The sequence below is a fragment of the Pleurodeles waltl genome, chromosome 3_1 (assembly GCF_031143425.1).
Source record: "Pleurodeles waltl isolate 20211129_DDA chromosome 3_1, aPleWal1.hap1.20221129, whole genome shotgun sequence".
In the NCBI taxonomy this organism is placed as follows: Eukaryota; Metazoa; Chordata; class Amphibia; order Caudata; family Salamandridae; genus Pleurodeles; species Pleurodeles waltl.
The window spans coordinates 835,624,247-835,647,206 of NC_090440.1; the positions used below are offsets into that span (position 1 = coordinate 835,624,247).

At 43.0% G+C, this 22,960-nt stretch overlaps 1 protein-coding gene across 1 annotated transcript in view; it reads left to right on the top strand.

The window, feature by feature from the left end:
• Nucleotides 1-22,960, top strand: part of OTOG (otogelin) — a 956,473-nt gene that overhangs the window by 300,280 nt on the left and 633,233 nt on the right. Inside the window, exons 20-22 of the mRNA XM_069221482.1 lie at nt 6,010-6,044; nt 18,933-18,941; nt 22,693-22,846. Of these exons, the coding sequence (XP_069077583.1) occupies nt 6,010-6,044; nt 18,933-18,941; nt 22,693-22,846 (198 nt within the window). The remainder of the gene's footprint in view (nt 1-6,009; nt 6,045-18,932; nt 18,942-22,692; nt 22,847-22,960) is intronic.

The following is a 22,960-nucleotide window of genomic DNA, read 5'->3' on the forward strand; positions in this document are numbered from 1 at the left end:
CTCCAGACTTAAGAAGACACCTTTTCAGTGGGACTAACTTTGGTCGCCGTATCTGGTCCATGCTCCATCATGGTCTGCCTGATTTTCGCCCAGTCCCGCATGACCAGATAACCATGGATGGCACTTTCTGTTTCTTGGTACTGTTTTCACTAGAAACTTTAAAATTCAATATCTCCTGTTCTACTGAGCAGATTTTCGATGTTCTGGTATCATTTAATAAAATTAACTGTATTGTTCTAAATTGAATTGGGATTTTTCTTATGTTTTGTTTTCACGTAATTACTGGTTGTGTTACATCTGACTGTGTTTGTTCCAAGCTTACAGCAGGTTCAGCACAGACTAATTTACTGACTTTTTGTGGTTCACCCTGATGGAGATTGTCATTGTTGCTTGAGTGGGGCTTTCACCCCTCTCAGCCAATAATCCAGTTTCTTACAATAATTTTTTGGTGAAATTAATACTTTCTTACACCTCTGCTGACCCGTTTCAACAGACAATTGTCCATGGAGTAGTGCCAAACGGCATGCAGAACTTACTTCCTGAAGACACTTCTTTCAGCAGGACTTTGTCCCCTACCTCAAGGTCTGATGACACCGCCCACCTCTTCAGGCTGGCATGTCTGTTGGTGGCTGACCACCATTCCTGGACTTGGTCTCGATTCAGGGTTGGAGGTTTCCAGGAGTGGTGGTGTGGGATGGAGTCGACTGCAGCTCTCCCAAACGCGGTGTGCCCGGGTGCTCGGTTGGTTGTCAAATAAGGCGTCTGGCGGTAGTTTCGCAAGAACGAGTAAATTGCATAGTCACTCTTTGACTGCTGGCATGGGCGATGCAAATTACTTTGTTCAGCTTTCTCAAGAACTTTTCGACCTCCCCGTTGGCCTGAGGCCATCTTGGTGTGATCCGACGATGTCGAGTACCTGTACTGCTTAAATACTCTGCCAGTTCCCGACTTTGGAACGGCGAGCCATTGTCGGTTTTTATTTCAGATATCAGGCCATGGGTGGCCATAACCACCTCCAAGCATGATATGACTACGTCTGCCATGAGGGTCGGGATAATCTCCACCTCAGGGTACTTGGAGAAGTCGTCGAGGGCCATGGTGTGGTGGCCATCGGTGAGGCTCCTAAAGTCTAGGCTCACAGATGCCCAGGGTTTCTCGGGGCTAGGTTAGGTCTCTACTGGGACTGGCCGGTTTGGCTCTCCGGAGGCTTGGCACCATACACATGACTTCACCATGTTCTCGACTTGTTCGTCTATGAGTGGAACCATACCTTCATCCTTAGGTGGCTCTTTGTCTTGACCATGCCTCGATGACCGTTGTGAGCCAGTTGTACTACTCTGGTAGTGAGGGATGATGGTATGACCAACCTATGGTTGTCTGGATAGATAGTCAGCAGGATTTTCAGATCAAAGGCGGTATTCTAGCTGACATCTGTAGTCTTGCAATTGAAGCATCCATTTCTCTATTCTGGGAGGAGGCTTCGAGGCTGTGCCGTTGAACAGAGGTAGCAGCCGCTTATGGTCTGTGGTCACTGTAAAAGGGCATCCCTAGACATAGATGTGATAGTGTTTACAGCTCCAATGCACGGTTATCGCCTCTTTCTCTATCTGAGAATTCCTTTGTTCTGTCTCAGTTAGTGACCTGCTGGCATAGGCTACCGGGGATCATATTCCTTCATCTTGTTCTTGCAACAGCACGGCTCCGAGTCCTTTCGGCCCTGCATCTACTTCGACTTTGGTGTGTTTTCTCAGGTCACAATACCTCAGTGTGGTCTCGCTGGATAGTGCCTCCTTGATGGCTTCAAACCCGGCCTGCTCCGCGGAGCCCCAGGTCCATGCCTCTGAGGTTTTGGTTAAGTTTCGGAGGGGCTGGGTAAGAGTAGACAAGTTTTTAATAAATCGGCCACAGTAATTCACCATGCCCAAGAAACTTCGGACTTCCGTCACACACATGGGAGGAGGTGCACCCTTGACATCACTTACTTTGGCTGGATCTAGCGTGACACCATTGGCTGAGAACACGTACCAGAAGAATTGTATCTTGTCTTTCAGGAATTCACACTTCCTGCGGTACAATGTGAGCCCTGATTCTTGGATTCGTTGGAGTATGCTTTGAAGGTGTGAGTGGTGCTCAGCGATGGTAGACGCATGGATGAGAATGTCGTCACTGACATTTAATGTCCTGGGTAGACCAGCCAGTAGCTCCTGTATGATGTTTTGAAAAACCTCAGCGGCACTGGAGATTCCGAAGTTTAGACGCCGATACCTTCTCAGTCCTATATGTGTGGAAAATTTAATGATGTAACGCAACTCTTTCGCCAACACCAGCTGGTGATATCCGGACCGGAGGTCTAACTTGGAAAACCAGCAGGATCCGCTGAGTTCTCCTGGAATGTCGTGGATTGTGGGTGTCAAATGTCTCTTGCGCTTAATGGCGGCGTTTGGAAGGCGCATGTCCACGCAGATGCGGACTTTCCCAGGTTGTTTGGGTTTGCATGCTACTACAATTGGTGAAACTCACAGCGTTGGTCCTGATACTTTCTCGATGATACCTGCCTTCTCGAGGTGATCCAGTCTTTCTCTACTTGGGGCCGGATATGAAACGCAATGCGTCGGTGGCAGAGAGCGACCGGTTGCATGGTCTTATCAATGTGCAGCTTTATTTCTCTGCTCCTTAAACACCTGACTCCTTCAAATACCCCTTGGTACTTTGCCAACAGTTCTGTTATGGATTCCTGGTGGATACTGATGGCGATCGTGACTACTCCTAGGTCTTCCGCAGCCTTGCAGGCTAGCAGCATTTCCTGAGCATCTTTGGTCACGTAGACATTTGCTGGGATGGTTTGCGATCCATGGGTGATTGTAGTCTGGTATACGCCCTTCAGGGCGAATGGCGTGTTCTGTACGTAAGCGAAGACTTTCATATTGGCCTTGGTCATTGTCGTGACAGGGACCATCTGGCGGTTTTCTTCCACGGCTAGGATGTTGATTGACGCTCCGGTGTCGACCACTGCCACTGTCTTATGTGTGCCTATGTGGATCTGGCACTTTGGTAGTTTTGTTTGTCGAGGGGTGATATGCCCAACAGTGAATAGGGAGTGAATCACATGTACCTGAGCTTCGTCATCGTCCAAATCACTTACATGCTCAGACTAGTTTGATGCCGTATTGTTGGATGCATTTCCGGTTTGGGTTCTCCTTGATCTGCACACTTTCCCAAAGTGGTGTAACTTCCCATAGCTGGAACATGTTTTGCCTCTCACTGGGCACTCAGACGATCTGTGTGGGGTTCAGCCACAGTATCCACACTGTCTTTTTGGAAATTTGTTGGGCGGAGTTTGGTTTTGTTTGCGGATGACGTGACTGTGTTGGCGGCTTCCTCCTTTATGGGTCTCTGCAGGGCTGCTTCCATGTGAGATGCACGGGCCTTTGAGAGTTCTTTTGTTCGCCCCATTTGCAGAATGTTGGGTAGGGACCTTCCAGACTCTTCCAATATGCGTTCTCTGAGCCTCAGTGATGCACATCCCTGGATGATTTGTCCTCTTATTTCCTCTGTTTCATCAGTAAACCTGCAGGTGCTGGCTAGATCTCTCAGCCTTATGTGGAAGGCGTGTAGCAACTCTTCTGCCTGTTGCCTAGCCTGCCTAAATTTGAAACGTTCGTAATCAGTGTTGGCCATTGGTTCGAAATGCCTGTTCAAAGCGGCAATGAGAGTCGTGTGTGTCTTGGGAGCGTCTTTGACAAGGTTCTTTGATATTTTGTATATGTCCTTCCCCCCTAAATGAAGGAGCATGGCGCGCTTCTGAGCGTCCTCGACCTTGGTAGCTTTGAAACAGTAGGACCCTCTCTACCCACTTTCTCCACTTTGGGGCTTGCGCAGAAGGGGTCCCTCGACAAAGAATGGTTCGACAGGTGGTATGGCAGAAATGGCGGCAAGTCTGGGTGATGACTGGATACGGGCAGTAGAGCATCGCACTCACCAGGTCCTCTGGGTAGGTCTCGGTGGGGATTCAGGGTACAACGCTCATCAGGATGGCTGGGTGCACTTCTTCCCTTGGATCTGGCAGACGTAGAGCATGTGGCTGCAGGACCTGTAGGGCAGAAGGATTTAGCCCTCAAACCACATGCAGGATCGATAGCAGCTGAAATCTTGTCCTTGGAGGGTGCAGGGGGTGGGGCTACCAGCCCTGGCCGGGTGTAGAGCGTCTCGAGGGAAAGACTCGAGGCCTGGGTCCCGGGGTTGTGGGCAAGGCCACCTGCACAGGCCGCGCTGAAAAAGGAGTGCTTGAGGGCAGGCGCGCGTCGGCATTCCTTTGTTGCAGAGTGTGCGGTGGCGTCCTGAAAGGGGGCCTGTCGGAGGGATCACCCTCACCCGGCACGAGCACTGCATGTACAGCGGCCACTGCAGAATGGACAAGAAGCACTGTAGGTTGCCGCTCCACCCTCGTCGCCAATGTGGTGTATGCCACGCGTGTTTCACTTGATTGTTGGGTGGTAAATAACACTCGGACACAAATTTGTTACCACCGCGTGGTCGACTGCAGCCCAGGCGGGTATGACTCTTGCACCTCCGTGTGCTCGTCTTCACTCGCTCGCGCCTCTCTGAGCTCCCCGACCACGCCCTTTATTATTTATACTTTTACCCCTGACCTCAGGGCAAACCACAGTACAACCTAGTACAGATGGGGTCATTGATTGTGTGCGGGTGCACCTGAGGGAAATACCCCTGGCCACGCCCCTCTGGCTTTGGTGGTGTCCAGTGACCGGTTACATCACTGGCCCATGACACCACAGTGTTTACAGCGCTCGGAAATATCGAAACCTGGTATGAACGGCTGTAAAAAGCATCCCACAAGCCTTGTGAGAAGACTGTAAAGAATGTTTTTTGAAGCTGTGTTTTTAATATATTGTTACCATGCGCTATTTTGCATCTTAATGTATTGTATCTGGAAGTAGTATTTAATATTGCAAATACACAATGCTTCAGGTGGCAAACTCAGAAGTACCACAAAATTGAAGAGTGAAGAGTACCCTTTCCGAATTGCCTTTTAAACACATTGGTTTTTATGCAATTTTTTGGGGAATGTGTTGTTCAACACACCACATTGCCTTCTAGGTTTAAAAAAAATCCTGAGGCAAATTCAATGGGTGTTTCCTCCCAAAGTAACGCAAGGTAGCTCAAAACAACGCAAGGCACTGTGCCAATTTACCAATACATGTCAAGTGCAAATTTGCACTGGGCAAATACAGAACAAAGTTAAGTCAGCAACCCTTTTTGTTTTGCTTACATAACTCTAGAGATGTGATATTTATAAACATAATTTAATTATCAGTGTCTCGATACCCATGAGAAATGTAGGCTGTGACCAGCTCCACATCCAATATGTTCTGTTGACAATCCATTAGGTAATGGGTTATTATAATTATGCAGTCATTAAGCCTATTCGCTTAATTGTGTGCCATTCACATATTTATTAATCAAAATAACTATATGAATTATAACATTGGATGTTGAGAACTTCATTTAAAACAGCGGAGTGGTTCTGGGCCAGTAACGCCTGGTTTCTATTTTTAATTTAGAATATTATATTTATTACATTCTTAGTGAGTGGAATTTTCTAACAGCATTATAGGCACTCTGACAGCTATACCGTTGTTAAGGCATCCATCCTTTCAATGATCCAACAGTATATCTCAAAACACACTCAAGCCTCATCAAACTAAGTAGTGTTCTAGAATACTCACTGTTCGTAATTCTTGGTGTAGGTAAAAGGGAACTGTATTGATCTTCAATAGGGGGCCCTTAGAAACTCATCTCCTTCATAGGCCTGCACCTGCAGCTCAGGCATATAACTCTGGTTCAGACCTCATAACAATCTGTATAACCCTCCGAAGCCTTCTATAAACGGATATTAAATATATCTTCAACATGTAGATACAGAAAACATTGTATTAATTTTTTTTAATATAGTGAGTATGTATTTGTCATTATTATTTTTTGTTGTTGTAGTTCATGCAAAGGAGGAATAATGAACTGCGAGATCAGTGATTTTGGTATGTATATAAACTATATTATGTAGCTCAATACTGTGACCTTGTCTGTGAAGGTTTCCAGTACGTTTTGCCAATGACAAGTAAAATATCACGTTAACTAGTTATGGATTATTTATTGTTACTGCTAAAAGCACCAACTATTTATTTATATTTGGTAAATTGCAAGGTAATACATGCTTGTGAGATGCATCAACTCCACGTACTGAATTGGGTCATATTATTTGCTCTTTAATTTCAGCTTGCCACCTCAGGCTCATAAGAAAAACAATTCTATAATATTTATAAAGTGTTCACTTTCAGTGGTATTGGAAATAATACTATTACTATCCCAACTCAATATTAGTTATTCTACTTGCCGCCAAAGGATTATAAGTATTAAAAAATAAAGCTTTGCCATTTTTTGGATTATACAATTTGTACCATGTGAGCAACAGAGGAGGTGGACGATACAGTAAGCCAGTGGTTCCCAAACTTTTTCGACCCGCGGCTCCCTTCACCTATATTGGCCATTGCCCGCGGCTCCCCACTATGTCACTTTTATTCGGGTAGGCGATGTAAGCCCAGCCTCGGGAGTACTTCAATTTTTCTCCCTCCAAATAATTGGGATGAAGGCGATGAAGGTATTGGTAACAAAATAAAAATGTAAGCTGTTTACTTAAAGAACTTTTTTCAATTCAGTTAAGTCAGAAACAATACAATATTAAAGGCCAAAAATGTTTCCATGAATTAGCAACAGTACTTGATCATTCATCTGTGCTTGTTTCCGGTGCACAGCACCAGCACTTATTTTTGAGGGCTGGCACTTATTTTTCTGCCTCAAGCATTTACTGCGAGCAAACGACACATAAGACACATATGGGAAAGACTGAGGAAAAGAGAAAAACAAAATAATGTCACAATGGGAGAAAAAAGAAAGCTGCAAGAGTGAGCTGAAGGGGCAGGGAGTGGCTTTAAAATCATTGAAGAGGCTTGAGATGGCTTCAGGATTACACTGCCTCAGTATTCCATTTTCCCACATTTAATTGCAGCAGCCAGATGTTTAAGAGGAGGGCTTTGGGCACCAGCACATTTTTATTTACAAATTAAGCACTGTCATTCACACTCACACTCTGCAGTTTCTAAATTATTTCAAAGACTTCAGCTTTTGAAAACTGTGCTTTCCAAGTTCCACTCGGTCTGTACCTCCCATAGCCGTTTTTCTGGCCTCCCAACGAAAATTGCCTTTCCTTGGCAGCAAGACTCAGTAAGTAATCTGATTTGGGCATGCAAGTGAGGGAGGACTGTCGGCCTATAATTTATTTTGGACAATTTAAATAGCATTTTTTAAACACAAATGGGGAAAAAAGGAAAGGTGTGCTTTATAATGAGAAAAGGGCGTCATGACCAACCAGATTGGCCGACACTGAAATAACTCATTTCTGTTTTTTGTAGTTCAACAAAATAAATGCAGAGGCATGGAAACAGATCATGTGCTCCAGTAGTTATACTTAAAATCAGTAAAAATAGCCCTGTTACATAAAAGTTCATACTACTGTCTCTTTTTTTGGGCGCAAACCATTTAGTAATAAAAATGTAAATATGTAAAATGTGATTGTATTTAGCACATGCTACAAAAATTAAGAATTTTCTTTAACATCAATGGTGCATCATAAATCTCCCCTGCAAGGCCGTGGAGTGCACATAACTTGACCCTGACTTCTCCTAGCAAATTAACTCAGTTCATTCCAAATAAACAATTTTCCTGTTTTTTGGATGGGGGCTCCCAGGGGAATGGTTTTGTGAAGCAGAAACTGGATCATTGTAAATAATTCTGTCGTTTATAAGACTCTGTAAACACTGTTATCAAAGTCGCCTAGATGCAGTGCAGGATAAGAGGAGCCCGATTTAATTACCACACCGGTGCTGGTTAGGAGAATTTTCTGAGCATTCCTGAAATCTCCGGTCCTGTCGTGCCCTATCTCTCACTCTAGATTCTCCTAATTATTGTAATAATACTTACCTGATTTTCCTAAATTCGACAAGGAACTTCAGGGAAACACGTCGGATGTGCGCACTGTTGGATGTGTGCACTTCAATGAGCATGGCCTGATCACACTGCTGTCTTCGCAATTGCTGCACTCCTTAGAAGAGAAGGCTCTGATAATGTAATCACGCTGAGTGAAACCATGCTCCAGATGCAAGATGTTATCAGGTGGGGCTTGTGTAATTCCCCCACATGAAATGCCAAATGAGTTACTCACGGCAAAAGACTGTTTACCTCGTCCTAAGAGATAATTTATAAACTGCACATAAATCTTTTAAATTGTTCCTGTCATGTTTCCAAAATGCACGTGGCGCCCCTGGCAACTTCTAATGGCGCACCGGGGTGCCGCGGCGCACAGTTTGGGAACCACTGCAGTAAGCAATTGATGCCTTTGTTTGTCAAGCTGACACTACATTAATTGAAGGAGGCTTTTTTAAGCATTACATGTTTTATCAGTTTGTTAGGCTGTGTCTTCCACCCCCACCTTCTTAAGTGTTTTGGCAGTGGCTCTAAGGAAGGTACACATAAGCTGTGTCCTGGTGAGGTGGCCTGGACCATGCTCTCTCTTCCTTCGATACTAGAACAGTTATTTCTTTATATACCCTAAACAATCTTTGAATCTTTGGTAATGGTGGACTTATTGTAACAGGTAGGATTGCATGTGTGAAACGTATGACCAAATATTAATGAACTGACCTATTTTTTAAACCACTGGATACCTTAGTTGTTAGGATATTGGTTTAAGGCATACTTTGACTTCACTGTTAGAAATCCCATACTGTGAGATCCATTGACTTAGGCAAATCTGTTTTTGACAAAACAAGTCTGGATATTATCATTATTGTTGGTTTTGTTATCTTCTTCTCCTTCTTCTTCTTCTCCTTCTTCTTCCTCTTCTTCTTCTTGTTTTTCTTCTTCTTATTATTATTATTATTCACATGTACTCTACAGCATCTTGGTGCTAGCAACAAAACCATAGACATAAAAAACAAACAGTAAAAGATCCACAAATGAGCACTTTACAAATCTGATTCTCAGATCCTGTTATCACAAAGAAGGAGAGTCATGATACTAAGTATGCACCAATAAGTAAGCTCAACTGCTCTTTCAAATACTGCAGAGTTAGAGATGGCATGAAGCTCCATGGGCAGATCATCCCAGAGCTACTTCACTGGACCAACAATCTTTTGGATAAGGCATTCCCTTTTCTAACGCCAAGAGGACCTCATGGTTGCTGTGTGAAAAGGAGCTGACCTTTCACTTCTACAGTCCTTCAAGTCCCATAAAATGGACAAGGGATTTCATAATGTTAGGAAATCTGCCTTTCTTGTTTGGTAACCCCAGATTTTTTACCTTTTTCTGCACCCTATTTTCAATCGACTCTGTGCACTGCACTGTTACCCCTGCTAGCTAGTAATAAAGGGCCAGTGCTCCCCTATTAAAGTGACTATTCCTAATTTTCACATCTATTTTGCTTATGCGTTCTTAGCATATAGTGTAGAAAATGCACCCAGGGCCTGGCTCAGTGTTACTTGTGGACTGCAGCACCTATTGTGCCATCCGCAGAGTGGGTATACAAAACATTGTGTCAGGCCTACCATTGAGCCAGACTGCTGCAGTGTAAAACCTGCAGTGTGACCTGTCAAAGCAACTATTTTTTGGAAAGGGAAGATCTCACTTTTGAATATTAATGTCACCCCTAAGTAGGCCTTGTAGCAGCACAAGGTAGGATGCCTAGTATCAAAAAGTGAAGCATATAGAAAATTAACGTCCTTATGTCCCTAAAGTGACACCCCAAAAATCTATTTTCTCTGACAGGCCATTCTGCCCTGTTCAGAAAACTAAAATACAGAATAAAATATTATCATTGCAATCTCAGATTTGGGACCATCTTAAAAAATATTGAAACCACTATTTTTTATAGTTATTACAATCTAATTCAATGGTAAGGCTGGATTTTTAATGAGTATAATGGAAAAGTAACTTTTAGAGATAACTTTATAATGCCTGAAGCTCCTAAAGGAGAATTGCTTTTCCTCTCCAACAGCTGCTCAGCCTGTACGTAGCCTTTCATGAGATATGAAATTCCTTCCAGGCGCCACACAATAGACCACTTTGATTTACAGGTTGATCTGTGTGGACAAGGATGATTCCTCTGAGCTCAAATGGAGATTCATCCCTGAACTCAGCTGGACATTCAGAGTAGGAGCTGCTTCCCCTCCTCATGGCAGCATGGTGTCAAATTCTACCTGAAAGCCCTGTTTGAGGCACATGTAAAACCTTTGCATCCTTGAAGATGATTAAACAGGATCAGATTACATTTTTTGTATATCCCCTTTCTGGTTGCTGAAATTTTCTGCTTTTGTGCTACCAGTCTTCTGTCTTCTCATTTATTGTGTCTCTATGGCCTGCTTCAAATTACATTTTAGTATTAGATGTGAGAAGACATCTGTGATTTGCATAGTACTGTCCTTTACACACTTGCTGCTTTCAAAGACCAAATTAAGTGTGGTTGAAGACTTTGGCCATCTGAGCATTGCTGTGGCACATTGCATTTTCGCCAAGTCCGCAGTAAGGAGCTACTGAAAATTAGGGTAGGGATTCCCATCAGAATTTGTACCTCATTGGTTAGGGAGTGGCTAAGAAGCACCACCATCCAGTAGCTAGAGCTAATCATAAATGTGGCACTGCAAAGCACATACTGAGAACACTCTCAGGAAGAACAGGAGAAGGACTCCTCCTGCTGCTTGAGATTTCTGAGGGGCCAGAAGGGCTGGATGTGCTCCCACTTGTACTCAGGACAAAGAAGTGGACTTCAAGGGTCAGTTGATTTAACTCCCTTCTGGTTAGAGGGATATGACAAGCTGCAAGAGACCTTTTTCCTAAAGCACCGAGCTAACAGCAGCAACTGGACCTGAATTGGACCCTGATGTTGAGCTCCGCTTGACACTAAACTTCTTTGAGTGTCCTACCTTGATTGCCAACTCTGGGGTCCTGGGGGCCTTAGATGTATGTGTGATATATTCCTATGTATCTCTCTTTGTTGTTCTCCTCCACCACTTACATGTGATTCTAACAGCTGTCAACAGTCACTGAGAGGTCTCTCTAAGTTGTGGCTGGGGTGTCTTAAAAAGAGCCTGAGTTCTCCTCCTATTGGACTCTTGTGGTGTTTCTCAGCATTTTTACACTGGCGACAAGGAAGGGATGAGGATCTGGCTGGACGACACCCCAACACGCTGGTCGTGGATTATAGTGAGCCTCCATTAAGTATTAAGGCAAAGTGACTTAAATCTTATTTGAGTGAGTACTGCAGTGGAAGAAGACATAAAAGGATCTGTGTTGAACAGCACCCGGTGTATTCATGCATATGCAGCAAAATAAAATATTTTCTCGTGTGGCTCCTTACTGGGAAGGTGCTTAGGCAACACTGACATTGGCAATTGAAGTCTGAATGACTGGGCTGAGCCGAAGCCCGACACAACGGAGTACGTTTCCTAGCTGTCAGGCAGCCGTCTTTAGATGTTACAGTTGGACAGGTAGTGTACTGGCGGCGGTTTGCTGACAGAGGGAGGACATTGCTGGGACTAATGGGCATCGGACAATGCCAGTGGCAATAGAATGGAGGTAAGTATCACACATATACACACTCTACCTTTCACATGTGCGTCCCCCTGCATCACACATGGCACAACCAACACAACTACACACTCATCCACACAAGCACATGCACACACATGCACAACTGCATACATCATGACAGCAACCACCACACAACTCACCTGAATTCTCCATGCAGCAACACAACACAACATCCGCAACAACAACCATGCCATATGCAAGTGGCACACATACTGACACAACCACATCACCCACTACACCTCCCTCCACCTCAACCAGCCAATTGCATCTCACACACATTTACATGTACTGACTCACACACAACTCAAAGCACAACAGGTACAGATCCCCTAACAATGTGCACACATTGACACATGTCTCATCACTTTGGTGCCAGCATTCATTTGGCAATGAATATTGGCATCATAATGATAGTTGTGTATGTGTTCGATATGTGTTGTGTACCAGTGTATCCCGTCCATGTCTAACCCACCCGTGTCCCCGACATATGCATGTTACAGCAATCTAAGAAAATACTGTTACATGTATATGTCTGCAGTGGTCCTGTTCCCATGTGCAGTGACCCCCAACATATGCAGCCAATGCTGATTGCCTACCTTTGTGTCCAGCAATAAGGGGTTCATGTTTTCTTCGGGGTCTAGTGGCAGCAGCAATGGAGCGTCCTGTCCAGTCGTGTTGAGCTGAAAACAGAAGTGGAATCAGGAGAAAAGGTGAGTTTTCACTCCTTTCCCCCCCAATCCACCAACTCAGATGTGGAGGTCAGACCCTCACTTTTTGCCTAGTGGTAAGGCACATCCAAATCTGCTCGGCTGTAAGTGTGGCTGGAGTCCTACTGTCAGCCACTCTTGCCTATGACCCCGTCGTGGCAGATAAGAATCCTCTGTGAGTTGGCGGGACATGGCCGTCTATGGGACCACCAACATCTGAACCTGGCAGGCGGACCATCATGGTGGTGGACGGGTTTTCAGTCAGAAAACTAATGGTGGGACCGTTACCACCAACATCTAAATCAGGCCCTTAGTCTGTTGAATTGTTTCCTGGTCCAACAAATACCATGCAGAATATCACACTGTTATTGGGTTTCTGATTGTCAGAGTGCACCCTTTACAAGCAGGAACCACAATCCTTGTCAGGGTAAGTCAGATACATACTAATGGGTTACCTGTGCTTACCCTCTGGTAGTTTGACACCGGGCAGTCAGGCTAATCTAAAGAAGCAATGTGCAAACTATGTATGCAACACAATGCACAGTAACTGAATGCAAACAGCACAAAAAGACTCCACACAAGGTTTGAAAAAGAAGACAATCATTTTATAAATAAATCAAGACCAGTATGACAAACATCCAATAAGTAGAAGTCGAATAATGAATTTTTAAAGAATAAAAAGAGTTCTAGCACTTAGAAGCAAGAAGCGCCAATGGGGGTTATCTGGTCACATTGAACTGGGGTAAAATCAACAGTTCAGGCTGGCCTTGGTGGGGTGCAGGCTAGGGACAAGAGCCACACATGCTTGGTGAACAGAGTACCTTGATCCTGGTTGCAACAGTGAGATGCAGTGTGGAGACAAGCAATGTGTCGAGCAGGGGTGGGTGGATTTTTAATTCTACTTGCGTAATATGAGGAATTTAGTAATTCCGCTTTACTTTTGAAATGCGGAATTACTAACAAAATGTTGGCACTCCACTGGCGGAATTCATCAGCACTGCTATTAAGATAATGGTACACATGTAACAAACCCCACTTCCATTTCTTTTTTAAATTCTCAGGTGCAAGCACTTTAGAGTTTCTCACCACTTGCACTGTTTTTATTTGTAGCCTGCTTACCTCACTAATGTTGAAGGTTCAGTTCAGCCTTGCATCTGCGGTGCGTGTCGTCATGGTGATTTTTTGAAAGGGCATAACCTTCTTACCACCAGGCTCCATAGGCACTTTATGTCTGCTTCCGCCAGAAGCTCTTTCTTTTGCTTGGCTGCCCATTTTAGAGAAGGAGCTGCAGGTGCACCCCCTGTGCTCCATCGACCCCATTCTCCACGCGCAACATACCTCCTGGTCAGCCTCAACCATGTCTGAGGAGATGACCCTTCGTTGGACCCTTAAGGGCCACAATGGATGGGTGACCCAAATCACCCTCACCCCACAGTTCCCCAACATGATTTTTGCAAAGGTAAGTTAACAACCTAAGCAAAGTTATGTGTATCTGCTTCATTTACCAGCATGCATCAGGGCCCAAACATTACAGTCTTTAAAAGCAACCGTTGTTTGAATGTTAGCACTGTGGTCTCAAGAAAGGCTTCCAATATAATCATTGGGAACATGCTTTAAATAACTTGAAAAGCTAGAATCTGAATTCTAGTTATGGTTGAGGAAGACGGGGCAGCTGGGAAGCACCTATCATTTTGAAGAGCCTAAGAGGCAAGATCTGTAAGTGTGCCAGGATGGGAGAGGGATATCTCTAGCAGAGGTACGGGATGGAGACTTTACAGTAGTCCCAGCTCAAATGTGAAAGTGACAGGCCAACATGTGGACAATTGGTGTCATGTCAACGCCCCCATGTGCTGCCAATATTTGCTCCTTCGTTCCTCCCCGAGAAGGCATGTAACAATGCCCTCCCACCTTTGTCTACCAGTAAATCCTTTGGCAGAGAGTGCAAGCAGAGGCACAGAGACAGGGAGAAGGTGGGGCATATCCTGCCAGCTTCTGGCACAACTTGCGCCCTTTAATGCAACTCCCTACCATTCCTTTCGTTAGCACTGTCTCTTTACTACTGTCCACCTTTCACAGGCACATCCATATTGTAGTGTTTGTTCATTTTTTTTTCTTAGTCACTTGCATTCAATATGTCCATGTTACCAATACTGATAACTTGTGGCTTACATTTCATGTTCTTGTGCCATATTTGTGAATTTTGTATTCAATATGTTCTCGTATTAGAGAGTTTGTTCCATTTGGCTAGTCTGCTCTCTTCCCATTTAGTTTCATCATGTCATAATAATTGGTCCCTCTAAATTGATCTGGCATGAGAACATAACTGTTGAATACATCTATTGTTACTTTGATGATAAAGAAGTCCTTCCAGGTCAGCAGTCTAGCAGTGTAACAGTTCTTGGTGCAGCACAGCATTTCTTCTGACGGGGTCCAGTTGTAGGTGCAGAAGTGTCTGATTTGGTGTGGGTCAGAGAGAGTCTTTGTAGTGCACAGAGGCCCTTTCTGCCTAGCCCTGTCTCCAGACTATCAGTAGGGGATAATCAGCTCTTTGTGTGGGGACAGGCACTGCTTATTCAGGTGTAAGTGTCTGCCCAGGAAGAGCCATCAGGATGCAGATGAGTGCTTAGACACACCGAACCTTCCTGTTTTTTGGCTGTTTAGAGGTAATGTACAAAGTACAGCTGTCACCCACCCTAGCCGTGTATTGGAGACAGACTGCAGGTACACGGAGCTGTAAGAGCAGAGAAATGTCCACCCCTCTAAAAGTGGCATTTCTACAACAGTAATGGAAAATCCAACTTTACCAGTAAAGAGGATTTATCATTACCATTCCAATGATATGAAACATGACATAGCTACTCATTCTCAATCAGGAATTACAGCTTAAAAGTGTAATAAGGAATTCCAAATGTTAACTGGTGAGATAAGTAGGCCTCACAGTAGTGAATAATGAATGTAGTTGTTTTTCACTACTAGGACATACAAAACATAAAAGTACATGCCCACCTTTTGCTTACACAGCACCCTTGCCTATGGGTTACCTAGGGCCTACCTTAGGGGTGATGTATGTGTACTGAAAGGGGAGTTTAAGGCTTGGCAAAGGTTTTTAAATGTCAAGTCAAAGGCCAACAAAAAGAGTCAGCAAAAACATGATGCAAGTAGGCAAAAATGTTTGGGGGAGGCCACCCTAAGGCTAACAGATCAAATACACCCCACCAACTGTTTTATGGTGAACCCTAGTGACCCACTGATGATTTGAAGTAAGTGGAAGAAGTTGTTTAACAACTATGAGCCATTTGTACATAGGTAATCATTTGCAATTACCAAATAGCACATTTTAGCGATTTGCTATTTGGAAATCATGAACACCAATGTACAAATGTGTGTTTTACACATTTCGTGATTCCCAGGGGGTTGCAAATGGACATAGTTCATGAATATTAGTGAAGTGGGTGTTTGTTTGCGACATATTGAGAATCACAAAAAATCCAAGGAATGGTGGCCTGCTTTTTTTTCAATAAAGCAATCTTTTTTTTTAATGCAGCCCCTTTGTTTCAAAGAGAAAAATAAAATGTTTTCTTTGCATTTTTTAAGAGTAGGCAGTGGTCCATGGAACCACTGCCTGCTCTTAAAAATGTTTTCACAAACATTTTGGAAGGGGTTCCTTGGGGACCCATTCCCATTTGCAAATGGGTTACCACCAATTTGAATACCAATTTGCACACCCAAATTGTGATTACGAATCACAATTTGGGCTTGGTACATACAAAATTGTTTTTATGCATTAGCTAATGGTCCGGTCCTGTGAAATGGGGCATTTGCAGATGTAAAAAGGCTTTGTACATCTGGCTCTATGTCATTGTCTGTGGTACTAATGTGAGTATAGAGAGAAAAGTCGCACTTCTGTTAAATTGCTTGGGGCTGAGGGGCAAGAGATCTTAGAACACCTACCAGAATTAAGTAATGATGACTCAACAGATCTGAATACTTTTGAAATTTATATAAAGAAATTAGATAACCATTTCTTACCCCACATAAACACTATTTTATAGAGATACCATTTTGGGAAGAGGGTTTAGAAGGATGGGGAGACCGTAGAAGAATTTACTTCAGCACTGAGGAAGTTAGCTGCCATGTGTAAACTGGGTGCATTCTTAGACAAACGCATAAGTGATCAATTTTTATTAACATGTAATATTGACAGAAATAGAGAGGAGTTTTGGCTCGAAGATGTTCCCCCTTTAAATGAGGTCCTCATTCTATCCAAGCAAGTGAAACACATGTTAATATGTGAGCTGAAAGTTGAAGGTAAGAACAAATTGAGTGACGAGAAGGGTAAGGTGAATGCAGTGAAGGAAAAAAAGAAGGATCCCTGTTAGGCAAGTGCTCAGACCTTGAAGGGGCAGTGTTATAGGTGTGGTATAACAGGCCTCATTGCCAATTGAAAAGGGTGCCCTGTGTGGAGGCCCACTTTTAATGGGTGCAGTAAGAAAAGGCATTTTATAGCTTGTGGTAAAAGCCTGAAGTCTGTATAAAGGAGTAACAGTCCAAAAGTGTCAGAAGTCTGCAATGAGATAGTACTACAAATAGGCAATTTGTATGATGGAAATCTAAAAGATATGGTAAGAATCGAGATGTCCAATCTTGAAGTAGTGTTCAACTCATGTTCCAGATTGACACTTTATTTCTGAGAACATTTTTAATTAAATGTTTTGGAATAATATCTCACTCTGTGAATTGGACATGCAACCTGGAGGGAACGGGGGTCAACGAATCAGTATGAAAGGGTACCTTCATGGGAGAACTGAGTACCAAGGTAGAGAAGACCAAACAAAAGTGTATGTCTCTGAAAAGGGAGACAACATATTGGGCTGGCCTGTCCAAAATGATTTAGGGATATACTTAGCCCACATGCTTGTAATCAAATTCAAATACAAACTGTGAAGGAAAACAAACATTTCTTAAGTAAATTCCCCAAGGCTTTTTTGTGAGACGTTATGGTACCTCAAAACATATATCCACAAGATAAAGTTGAAAGATTATCCTATCCCAGTAGTTTCCAAAGTCTGAAGACTACCAGTGAGTGTGTTAGATGCAGTTAAGAATGAATAGGAAAAGTTATGTGACTAAGATTTAATAGAACCTGTTGAAGCCAGGGAATGGCTAGCACCCTTTGTGGTTGTACGCAAGGCTGAAAACAAAGTAAGACTGTGTGTGCATCTGAAGGCCCTCAATAGAGGTTGTCGATGGATTTCCCTTGCCCACTATTTCAGAGATGTTCACAGCACTCAAAGTAGCCCAAGTCTTCCCCACTTTAGATTTAGCCTCAGGTTGTTGCCAGGTACTTTTACACCTGAGTCATAGTACCTCACCAGCATTATTACACCCCAAGGTGGGTACAAATTCAACCGTATTTCCTTTGGTTTGGTGTCTGCTGCATCCGTAACTGAGAGAGCCATGTCCTTTTCACCAAGCACCATTGTTGGGGCCTTTTACTATCAGGACGATGTACTGGTGTGTGGCGCCAATAAAGCTGAACATGATGAATGAGTTAACTCAATGTTAGGAAAATTTAAAGAGTATGGGCAGACTGTAAGGGCTGAGAAATGCAAATTTGCATGTGAGGAAATAACATTCCCTGGGCAAGAAATTAGTGACACTGGAATAAAACCAAAAGAGGAAATAGTAAACTCTGTAATAAAATTGGCCTCTCCTAAGACCAAAGATGATCTCAAATCTTTCCTCGGTATGACTGATTTCTACAGTAAATTTGTAAGGAATTTTGTATGCAGGACCTTTCAGATGAGGACAGTGGTGAAGGCTAGGGCAGATTTAATTTGGGACAAGTGTGAAGAGGAGTTTCAGGACGTAACATACAGTTTAAGGTACACCCCAAGCTGAGTTATTTTGTACCAGGCAGGAAAGTGATAGTAACCACAGATGCAAGTACAAAAGGCTTTGGTGCTGTCTAGTCACAAGAGACAGCAGAAGGTGGAGAAACCATTGCTTTCTCATTGAGATCATTACATGATTCTGAAACAAACAACCTAGTGATAGAAAAGGCAGTCTTAGCTGTTTTCTGTGCTTTACAAAAATGTGGGAACTTCATCATTTGGGTAAACGTATTCAAAGTAAGGTCTGACCACAAGCATTTGAAAGAAACCCTTTGAAAGAAAGTTTCAAGAGAAGTAGTCTAGATTCACCTTTTCTATAGATTACATTACAGCAACACAAAACAGAGCAGCCGACGGTATCCAGCGGGAAGGGCATAGAGAATGATGAGGTATCAAAAGATGACAAGGAATCTCCTGCACATAGTATTTGTGTGGTAACAGATGAAGTGATTACTGAAAACGGATGGAAAGAGAAGTTGGAAAGGGACAAAATCCTAGCCAAAGTGAGACAGGGCATAATTGATGGGTGGACCTACCAGGACAAGGTTAGGAATGAGATCAAACCATATTGGTGTATCAAAGATGAGTTGTCGAAGATGGAGGGCTGTTGATTCAGAGGTACCAAGTTGATTCCACCCTGAGAAAATACAGGAGCACTCATTAGTATGGCGCATAATGGTCACTTTGGTGTCTCTAAGACAAAAGAGAGGTTGAGGCTGTATTTCTGGTGGCCTGGTATGGACATCCAAATAGAAAGGTCAGTTAGGGATCGTGTAATGTCCATTAAAAGTGATAAAATGCTGGTCACCAGAAAATCTTTTGTGCATCTTCACAAACTCACAGGCAAGCCATGGAATGATCAAGCCCTTGACATAATTGCCCTTTCTCTGGAGAAATATCCTCTTCATACATTGTAATTCTGATCGATCTTTACTCTAGATGGTCAGAGATAAAAATCGTATCTGATATCAGCTCAAAATTATCATCAAATTTCTTACATACATTTTACCAAGAGAAGGATTGCCTTCAACAGTTCTGATGGACAATGGTGTCCACCTAAGTTCAAAGGAAATCCAAGCATTACCGGAAGAAAACGGCATTAAACATCTTTGTTCAGTATTGTACCCCTGTGAAACGAATAGGGCCATGGAACAGCTGAACAAAAAACTAAAGGAAGGGATCCAGCTAGCGAAAGGTAACAATGTGCGTTGGAAAGAAGAAGTATTTAAAGGAGTGAGGGCTTTCTGACATACACCACACCAAATGACACAAAGGACTCCTTTTGAACTGCTGAAGGAGAGGATGCCTAATTCAAAACTTGTCCCAGCCTGGATGAGGTGGCTGAAGGGTTAGGTTGATGGTCATAATAAACAAGCTTGGGGACAAAAAGAAAACAAATTTGAACAAGATTGTCACTCAAAAATAATTGTTAAAGGTGGTAGACTGGGTGAAGATCAGGTACCCAGTGAAGTGTGACAAATGGTCAAAAATTTCCAAAGCTCTGAGAGTGATTAAATTGTTCTGCAATGCAGTTAAGTCAACCATTCTATGGTTAAGGACTATACTAATAGACCACAGGGTAATCCGAACAGTAACAGTAAAACTGTGATTATAGATGACAGTCAAGCACAGGGCGGAAGGATAGATGCGCATCCTATGAATGATACTCCGTACGGTGTGCTGGCAGGTCCAGCTAAACCACCAATGTACTTAAAGGACCATGGGCCTGATTTAGATGTTGGTGGAGGGAATAATACATCACAAATGTGACGGATATCCTGTCCGCCGTATTATGATCCCCAAAGGATAGAATGGGATCATAATACAGTGTATAGGATATCCGAACATGTTTGTGATGGAGTATTCCCCACTGCCAACTTCTAAATCAGGACCTATGTCACTAAGTACAATGAGAAATGTAATTTCTTTCTGTCATAATAGCACTCCTAACTTTTGTGACGCCAACATCTGTCAACGGTCACTGACAGGTCTCCCTAAGCTTTGGCTGGGGTGTTTTCAAATGGGTGAACAAAAGAACAATGGATTTAACCCAGATCGGTGACTGGGGTGAGAGTTTGAAAAGTTTCAGCACCTTCATATTTCTGTGTTGGTAAAGTTGCCCTAAGTGGCCAAGGTATGCCCAGATGTGGGTCCCTTGCTCACTGTGCCACTGGATTCAAGCTAGCCTAGCTGATGAGGGGCGATACCCTGAAACCGGTCCCAGGATGCTTGTTTCCGGTTCAGGGAGCACCTGGCCTGGCAGTTCGGGCTGGACTGTTACCATGGGGAGCAGGGTCAAAACTGTTTTGCATATGGCTTTGTCCAATCTAGGTTGGCATAATGAGCAAAATAACAATGGATTTAACTCAGATCAGTTACTGGGGATGATTGAAAAGTTTCAGCACTCTGTCCATCATCCTTTTGTGTGTCTTCAATAAAGCCCGAGTTCTCCTCATATTGCAATCTTGTGGTCTTTCCTAGCATTTTCACAGTACACTACTTTTTTTGTTTGAACACCATTGGAAAGTTTGGAAGCTTTCAAAAACCTTTCCCTCTAGCGCTTTAGATATGTTCAGTGGGATGAGCAGGAACAAGTATGTGATGGGCAGTTCCATAGCACCAAATTAAATGTCAGCTTTGTTCCACTCAAAGATCTCTGCAACCTCTGAGAAAACAATGAAGTCTCATTCTGTGTTGGGACTTAAAAACAAATTCAGTGAGAAATCTCCAAAATTCTAGACCTTCATTAGGACCAACCGGCTTCAAGTGTGCAGCCTTCTGTTCCACTATGGCAGCTGCAGTTTTAGGAGCAACCTCCAAAGGGAGGATTTTTATTCTCAAGTGTGAGGCGTTTTGACCTAGTAGAAATTTCAATATTTTTCTTCAGACAAGCAACCATTCTGAAGTGCAATTTAGAAGCTTTTTGACTTTGAGACTTTGACTGGGACCAGTCCACTTGGTGTAGTTGACTCGAGCCCTATTGTGGTTGGCCTGAAATTGTGCCTCGGTCCCAATCTAACATGACCATTGACTTACGTAGGGCGCTGTATTAATTTTTGCACTTTTTCCACTTAAATCTTCAAAGATTTATATCTCTTAATAATTCCCTTATTGGAATTTTGTTGTTTTAGTATAATTTTTATATTAAAATGTTCTATGTTTTTATAAATTGGATTGGATTATTTTTTTTGCGTTGTCTTCAACTTTTTAACTGTTTTGGTACTTCTAAATGGTTTGCACGTTTTCTTTTAGTTAAGCCCGTCTACTCTGTGCCATAGCCACCAGGAGTTGAACCCAGGTGTAAATTACTGAAACCGTTTGCTTAACCTAACAGGTTAGGGCTTTATTACTATGACTTTCATCCACTCCAGTTAATAATTCAATTTCTTATAGTAGCATAGTTAGGAAAGTGTTCGTTCAAAATGGGATAGCTCTGAATTGGTTTCCAAAGGGGCTCAGCTTCACAATAGTCCTGTACATAATAATAAATTAAGTTACTGGATGAAGAGAGGGTTGAACTTGACTGTAAGAAATTCAGAAAATAGAGAGGAGATTCTTTCAATTACAAAAATTATTGTGTATGTGCAATTTTAGAAAAACGAAAAATGAATCACGTATAAACATATTGAGACTACAATGAGCACATCTAGCAGTAATTGTAACACCCAGAAACCCCACACCTCACCCCAGTGCTTACTTTGTGAAACAACAGGTGCCAGGGCCCACCTAAGGAGGCCACCACAGCTTCCATAACTCTTTGACCCTGCCAGCGTTACCAAGGACATACCGACATATTTATTAACCATCACACGACTACAAGTCTGTAAATTCAGACTGTTTAAGGCCCCCAAAGCTATGAGAATGGCTTGGGCAGCCATTGTTTTTAGTGTAAAATTAATTAAAATAACTGGTGTGCAGCTCATCTTCAATTACACAAACAAGGCCACTATGTAGCAGCTGGCATACGTACTGGTGTTGGCAAATAAGTGCCAGCGCAGACCGCCAGAATCCACAGCCTCAAATTAAGCTCTGCCTCACCCATGCAAAGAGATTTGCTTCCATTTAATATTGTGCAATACTGATGTAATGTTGCATATTGCTAAACCTCATTACAAATTTCACTTGTAAATGTAAATGAGGCAATTAGCACACTGACGTCAGGCATTGGCGTATAAATAGCTTTGAGAATTGAGTCCTTAGCTTTCACATTCTCTCTTAGCTTATCCTGCGAGTACCTTCCTCTCACTGAAGTTAACGCACATTTTTTCATTGTTTAACAATTTGGAATTCAATGCCAGGCCCCTGAAAGGTAAGGAAATCATTAAAAAAACAAAAAGCAGCACGATATCCTCACAATATTTTGATTTTTCTTTCAGTTTATGACTGTCCAGCTGGTCAGATCTACATCAACTGCAGTGATCCTGGGGTTAACACAGAGTTGAGCCGGGAAAGAACCTGTGAAAATCACCTTTTAAACTTAACTCTATCAGCACATGCCCCTTGTGTCTCCGGTTGTGTATGTCCTCCTGGGTAAGTGAAACAAGTTTGCTAGTGGTTCTAAACAATGCATGAAACACTAAAACCCATTGAGGCTTTCACTGATGATATTTAGTCTACGCCACCGCTACAATTGATGCACATTTT